The sequence below is a fragment of the Echeneis naucrates genome, chromosome 17 (genome assembly GCF_900963305.1).
Source record: "Echeneis naucrates chromosome 17, fEcheNa1.1, whole genome shotgun sequence".
Classification (NCBI taxonomy): domain Eukaryota; kingdom Metazoa; phylum Chordata; class Actinopteri; order Carangiformes; family Echeneidae; genus Echeneis; species Echeneis naucrates.
Window position 1 is genome coordinate 11,715,764 of NC_042527.1, and position 7,774 is coordinate 11,723,537.

At 42.1% G+C, this 7,774-nt stretch overlaps 1 protein-coding gene across 1 annotated transcript in view; it reads right to left on the minus strand.

Moving 5' to 3' along the window:
* Positions 1 to 7,298, minus strand: part of tnr (tenascin R (restrictin, janusin)) — a 59,003-nt gene extending 51,705 nt beyond the window's left edge. Inside the window, exons 1-5 of the mRNA XM_029525119.1 lie at positions 7,215 to 7,298; positions 5,676 to 5,892; positions 5,453 to 5,553; positions 4,733 to 4,895; positions 3,362 to 3,838 (exon numbers count right to left, since the gene is read on the minus strand). Coding sequence (XP_029380979.1) covers positions 3,362 to 3,838; positions 4,733 to 4,895; positions 5,453 to 5,553; positions 5,676 to 5,892; positions 7,215 to 7,298 — 1,042 coding nt within the window. The remainder of the gene's footprint in view (positions 1 to 3,361; positions 3,839 to 4,732; positions 4,896 to 5,452; positions 5,554 to 5,675; positions 5,893 to 7,214) is intronic.
* Between the last annotated feature and the right edge of the window lie 476 nt (positions 7,299 to 7,774).

Genomic DNA, 7,774 nt, shown 5'->3' on the forward strand with positions numbered 1-7,774 from the left:
TATCATCTCTATATTCCACTGATACAGACCTCTATAGCAAACAACTGAAGACTCCTTTGGGAACCTTTGAACACTGAAGTGTCCTTTTCAGCTCCTTCCTCCAGATGGCTGCATGATTTGCAATGGTTTGCTCATTTCAATACAGCGAACCTGCACTGGAGACAACCCCTGTAGAAGTCACCTAGTCTGGTTTATTTCATCAGTTGGATTCATCTTTGTCAAGTGTACGAGGGAAATAACAAATCAGAAGAGAGGTAATAATTGGTTGGGATGGGAGGAGGGACTGAATGAGGTCATGCAGGACTGAACAGATGAGCTTCCAAGTTAAGACATTAACTCCAATTGAAAGTGAAGGGCAAATTCTCTAGTGAGGCTTTTCGAAAAGGTTGCTCGCAAGTTATGTTGAAGTTGTCGTGTTACACTGGAGACACAGCTAAGACTTGTTGCTGAAATGTGAAAGGCCAACAATTAATTGACCGACCCATTAGTCCGACTGCAAGTAATTGTTCACTTGGCATCTGGGACAAATGCAACATGGCATCCTGTCAACATAAAGGTGAATTCCAGACCTTTGTGACTGGAACAGTTTCCGTCTTCAGCAGCACTTCTCTGATCTTTTTCTTTGCCTTTCTTATTCCCATTTTTAAATTCCACACATTTCCGCATAGGCCCAGATCAGAAAAGTTATCAGAGTTGTGAGGGGACACCTTAACATGGCTTTTACCCTGAATGCGTCCTACCAAATATTAGAAACAGTACGGCAAAACCTTGTGCTTTAATTCGACTTATCCACACATACAGGATATATAAGTTGCAAACTTATTTAGAGGCTCATGCTTTTACTCCCGTTTGACTCCTGCTAAATTGTGGAGCCATTTTTCAGACATGAATCTTTCCTAAGAAATTCTTCAAAAGAGTTACTCGCTGAGGTTTATTAACGCATTTTGCCTGGAGTCTTTAAGTCATATTAGGGCTAATCAGCACACCATCGCAGGCAGACACAGCAAAATCTGCTTAACTAAAACATTCATGATAAAACTCCAGCTGATAATGTAAGTCAGTGCATTATCACGGGGCCAACTTTCCTTTCTGCTATTCTGTGTCATAGCATTTCTCCTGTTAATTTGCCAATCAGATTGAATTTGAACTTTCAGTGTAAGGTACAGTATTTTCAGGTTTGTATGTAATAGAAAACATTTAAATGACTGTAGACTGAATACTGTATTCCATGGTAATTGTCTAAGCCCTTCAGGCTTTTGTTTGCTGCCTGCAAATATCCAGTTAATATTCAGTCCACACACACCACTTGTTAAATGATTTAATATTTGTGAAAAGTAAATTAACTTCTTCAGCTGAAATGCAAATGTGGTTTCTCATCCTATACTGTGTTCACTGAGTTCAAAATGGGAGAAGCCCACCAAACATTTTCTAAAAGAGTGACAAGCATTTCTTTCTCTTGACTGTTAAAAAGGCAGCTCCTACATACTGTCATACAATTTGAATTCCATGCCGGAGAATTGCTTTTCGCCACTGACAGGTCTCTGTCATGAGCTACAACACAATAGTGTGTGTCCTCACCATACCAGGCAAGCTCAAGAACAAACAGAAATCGTGCCTGTTCTTTCTGTGTCCGTCGTGTTATATTTAGGCGTGTCTATATTTGAAACAAGTGTTCGATTGTGTGATTTGACTGTCACAAAAGATGGGATAAACCTAATACAGTAGGATATTAAATCCCCATACTACTTTGTGATCCACTGCGAACGGAAAAAAGCCACGCTCTTAAGATAAACTTGATTGATGTTACACAGCAGAGATGGGCATTGAAATGTGACGGGACAATAGCAAACTCCTTTGTAGCTTCAACATAGACTGCACGACTTGCTATTCACAGCTAGAAAAATGCAAATGTCAGCTGTCACCGCAGTGCCACTCAGAGGATGTCAACAACGCCAGTACGTCACTGCTACTTTGCTAATGCAGCATCAGGACTCATCAAAGTGATGTGCTGTATCTCACCCCGTGTCTCAAACATCCAATGCTGTACAACCGCTTCCATTATTTCAAATAGTAGGAGTACACATAACCTGTAATTTCATCAAAAATACAACCTATATACCTGTCTGTCTTCAACTTATGATATGAAACGCTGAAGTCTGTCTCCATACAGGTCTCTGGGAGCAGAACTTCTTTGTTTTGTATGCAGCAAACTGTCTCCAACAAGTATTGGCTATTTTACCCCCTAATTGCAACGAGACAAGCAATTCAGGCCTCCTCATTTGGTAAAGATATTAAATGGGAGGGCAGCGCTGAGGAATCAGCCTCAGTGTTATGATTTGCAGTCCCTCTCTTGCTCGCTCCTCTGTCTCTGCTCATCCGTCACTGTGGTGACAGCTGCCTGAAATGGCAGAGGAGGATCTGATATTTTGGCATGGGGAGCTGGCTCTTAACAAAGGTAAGTGTGGCTCAGAAACTCTCAGTTGCAGCTAATGTGACAGTTCTCTCCACGGATGAAAGTGACTTGACAAATGAATGCTGTTACACCTTCGGCTGTCCAGCAAGTCATGTGGCCTGCCAGTTATATTGGAAACAGAGTAGTTTCTATTTCAGACAGAGTTTTAAGACGTTCCGAGAGTTGTGTTTTCAAGCCTGCTCACCTAAAAGCCACTGAATGGAAAAGAAAAAGCTTTGGATTTAATCTATAAAACTGTTTAGCTCTACCTGTGTGGTTGGGCAACCATGGGAGATTACTTACTTAAAACACTGAAGTCATGAAATCAAACAGTTTGGTAACAGCCAAAGCTACATTTTCAACTCAAAGAGTATTTTTCAGTAAATACTGCAATTTACTATGTGTTGGTGTTATTTATCCGGTGGACCTGGACAATTTTTTTTTTTTTAAGTACTCCAACACTTTGGCAGGCAGCTAAAGAGACATGAAATTTCTCAAGTTATTCATTAGACTGTAATCTATAGCATTCATTAAATATTTGCAATCAAACATCATTATTCATGAAAATGAATGGGAAAAATGCCACAGCGTTACAGAAAAAGCCTCTTAGCATTGAAGGTACTGCATGTTGAAGCTTTGACTTTGGAGGAAACCTGTTCTTGTTCAAAAATTCTCCCTGAACTGAATTTTTGGGTCACAGAGATTCATTATGAAATCTGTTTAGGCTGGGTTTCAGCTCTGGTACTTGATCCAAATCATACTGACAGAAAATGTTAACGGAGGACAACTTCCTTTCTGAGAGTTTCTGCTTCAGGGAATAGAAGCACAAATGTCAGACAAACTACTTTTTGTAACATGACATGAGTCAGAGGATACAACGGATGAGATGGGTGAAACGTAATAACCTACCGGAGTTGCAGTCATCTCCAGCGAACCCGTCCTGGCAGACGCAGAAACCCTCCTTGCAGACTCCCTTCTTGCTGCAGTTGTTGGCACAGTACACCAGTGAGCAGTCCTCTCCCACGTACCCCGGCCGGCACTGGCACGTCCCATTAACGCACAGCCCCTGGTCCGAGCAGTCATTGAGACATCTCCCAACCATGCAGTCTTCGCCAGTGAAGGATTCCTCGCACACACACTCCCCATCTATACACAAGCCACGACCGGAGCAGTCTGAAGGGCACCGTGGCTCCGAACAATTGTCGCCTCCAAAGTCACGGTCGCACACACATTCCCCTTCAACGCACACCCCCTGGCCAGAGCAGTCATCCGGGCAGCGAGGCTCAGAGCAGTTCTTGCCAGTCCAACCTTCCTCACAGATGCAGCCACAAAGGTCAAAGCTGAAGCTGCCATGGCCACTGCAGCCTGGGACAAAGTCCAAACGACCTGGGCGAAAAAAGTAAAGTAAGTAAAAGTACTTTTCACATATTATGCTGTGAATGCATAATAATGTTTGCCTGAGAGAAGCGTCCCCATATGATCAGCCTGAAAGGTTGATACGCACAACCCGCATTTTGGGTCATCTTACATTTTGTGCCTTTTTAAGAAGGCACAAATAATAATTGGATGTCATTTGCATTTCAAGAGGTTGATTATTTCAATATCAACACAAGTCAAATCATATCAAACATCTAATCTGCTTCACGTCTGCATGCCCCAACAGCCGTGATGGGGCAAAGAAAAGCCGAGACATCAGTAAAAGCCTGTCTCATTTTCAGCATCCTGCCACCACCCTCCCCAGCTGCACCTTTCATCCTCATTTGGATTCAGATTGTGACTGCTGGAGATAATCATGGTCTCACTGTGGAGATGGAGCATTTTCAGAAAATATTTGAATGGGGTTGAAGGTGTCAATGAAGCAGATCCTTTAAACGTACTATGTCCGACCACTCTATCCATTCCAGTCCTTCCATAATATAATATGAGCATCTCCTGAATAGTGAAAAAAAAAAAAAGAAAATACCAGGAGCAAAGATTCCTCTGCACCTTTTAGACTGAGACAGCAGAATAAAGAAGTCTCCCTCCAGCATCAATATTCTACTGTCGTCCATTTTGTCTGCTTGTCTGTTTTTTTGGGGTTGTTTTTTTTTTTTTTAATCTACATGCAAGACTACTTGTTCTGAACATTTTCAAATTGTTGGTCATGCCAACTGTTGACTCCAGACACGATGTCTTTTTAACATTACATGAATTCAGTTATTTATAATATTTTATAATGATATTTTCTATCATGACATCTTCAGACTTCAGACAGCGCTGCCATTGTTAAACCCCACTCACCCATAGCGGGGCTCTCCCCACAGCATCCAGATCCACACTGAGCTCTGAGCATGGAAACTTCTCTTTCCAGCATCTCCACCCTGGTGGCAAGCTGCTGGATTGTTGTCGTTGACGTACAACCACATGCAGCTTTCGGGATATTGATACGGTGAGTAAATGTGACCTGAACAGGAAGGACAGTCAGGTTAATATGTATATATACTATAAAAAAAATATGACTGTGTGGAACAAGCTGAGTGTATGGATGGGCAGTGGAGACGTGGACATGGCTGCAGGACCGGTTTGACAATTTATCATACATATTTTGCTCATATCTTTGCCTGTGCACATAGCTCAGTGGTAGAACGTATGCTTTGCAGCGGCAGGCTTCCTCTGGCCTCTCATCAGCTTGAATCTTTGTGAGGTGTTTAGCAGTCAACACATCATTTACACACTCAGCTCTGTTTGGTCTATTCTGTTCGCCTGTGCACAACAAAGTACTGCGCTGTTTCCACAAATTGATTTCTTTTTCATGTCCAGGCAACTTGCAAAGGTTGTATCATATTGAAGGGACAGATGGCTTGAAGGGGTGACAATCAGACTCTCATCCATTTATCTGAAATCATTTACATAATGAAGGAGAAACCTGCTTCTGTTTCGCAGGAGACTCAGCAACAACTGCAGCTGGTTGAGCTGGGCTTCACAGGACATTCATGTGAAGTTGAACCTTTCTCAACCTACCTGGCTGTCAGCATCCAGTGTTTGCTCAGTATATTCTGATTGTCCAGTTGGATCCATTGGACCCTCAAAAGAAGGCCTGGACCCCAGCTCAGCACGCGAACCTTTAAAAGGAAAAGGATAGCTCTTGTAAGTTTGTCTCTGTGGACAAAAGGTTTCTCAAAAACAGCAGATTACAAAGCAAAGTGAGTTCAAACCCAAACAGCGAGGGATGAAAGGACCTCACCGTCACCCGGGGCCGGCGGTGATGAGGCGTCCAGGTCCACCGAGCACAGAGACTCCACAGGAACGTTGATGTTGTAGACATGATTAAAGACCACGGGTTGATCGCGCAGGGTTTGGTTGGCAGAAGAACTGGGCTGATCCCCCCCTGGGGTCTGTCTCTTCACTCTGGTGGTACGAACCAGCTTGTTGTCCCCTGATGGAGCAGCATGAGTGGCACCCTGGAGAGAGAGACAATGTGAAACAAAAAACACCACATGTGGTTGGGACTCAGGGGGTTCAAGTTGTTTTTCTCCTCTCCATCTTGTGTTTACAGAATGATGGAGTGAAGGCTACAAAAAAAAAAACAAAAACCCACAGGGGACACAATAACACACAGTATATGGAGCCTTTTCTCAGTGCTGTAGCACTGACAAAACTATTTTCACATAAAAAATGTGGGTCATTTGCAAAATAAGGCCATATTCTAAAATTGTGTCGTCTTTATATCAGAGAGGGAACTTCCAGACTCTCCAACATTAAATAAGCAAAGTGATATTTCAAGCGGAAAGGAATGATAAGCAGAAAATGTTGCCAGAGGCAGACAAGTCTGAGCACCACGGCATCAGCTCAGCTACATGTTGCTGAATATTAATTGTGTAAATCTGTAAAAATATTTGATTAAGGAAGTTCTAGGATTAATTGTATATGATTTCTATTGGATTTTTTTCTTTTTGTCAACAGTTAACTGAACCCAGCCACATACATTGGGATGCAAGAATTGCACTAAATGTATGTCTTCAAGCACTTTGATGCTTTGAGTCCTAATCCTAGAAAGCTTTTTACATGATTTTAAATGAGAGCAAACTGAAAAAACAGACAACAGTGAAACTATTTTGTTTGAACAAATTCAATCTCTGATCCCACAATTTCTTAATTCTTCATTTCCATGTTTTTTTATGTGTATTAAGGAATGGTAGGGATGCTGACTCTTTATGCACAACATATTGCATGCCACCATCAAAAGCAGCTTTAAGAGTCTTTTACACCGTTCATGTATGAAAGTGATTAGCTGGACAGGTTAAAAAGTCAGGAAATGCTCTTCATAGGACTGTTGTCATTTTTGAATCGATAGTTGTCAGCTAGAAAATTTTGATCTGCTTTTCTCTGCCTGTGTCCAAAATCTAAATCTCATGGCTTCAAAAATGACAATGAAATTAGAGCGGTAAAACCATTAAAGAAAAGTTAGCGGGGATAACACAACTGCAACACTGTAACAAAGAGAGCCTGTCTGTCTGTCTCGTTGACAGGTAAAAGGAAATAATTATATTAAGAACAGGCAGAAAGGATGCAAGCGGTGTAAAACATCACTTCTCTTTTGATTCCAAAAACGACCAGGACAGAATTTGACTGGATTTGGGCCCAGAGTCGTGTGATTAGAATGGCTGCCAAAAATAGTAGAGTCCAAATAAATAATAAATATAAAAAAAAGCCTTGGGCAGCTGCACTCTCTTAAAAAGAAAAAAAAAAAGACGGGCTTGTTTGAATAAATTTTACATTTTACCTGTAAAGCAAGAAACAGTGCCAAAACCAGGATCCAGCCTGTTGTGGGCACTGTGGCCCTGCGGTGTTGCTGTGCCAGTGGCATGCTGGGAAGAAACCTCACAGCTCCTGTCCACTCACACCTGAGGAGAAGTGGCAGAAAGGTGGGAGAGGAGAGATGGACCAGTCAGTCAGTGGCAGTGGTTGTGCTGCATGAAAATGTGAGCCTCAGATGTCAAGACATATTGCATGCGCTTTCGTGTGGGTGTACATAACGTTTGTGTTTCTGCGCACGTTTGGGGACTCCCTCTACCGTCTGCTTATCCACTGCGAACGGTAAATAAATGCCTTTGATCTGATGTAAAATAATTGACTTCAGAAGGAAGGAGAAGAAAAAAAGAAACTCTTCCTGGGATTATGAAACCCCTGAAAGTATTTCATTGCGCAATACCAAATATTTGATCTTGCCACTTGGGAGGAATATAGAAATATTGCTCAGGGAGAGCGCTGATAGATGGATTTCTGTAGAGACATGGTTTGAGTGATGCCACTGTAATCCCCCTCTCCATTGAGTGGGTAAGT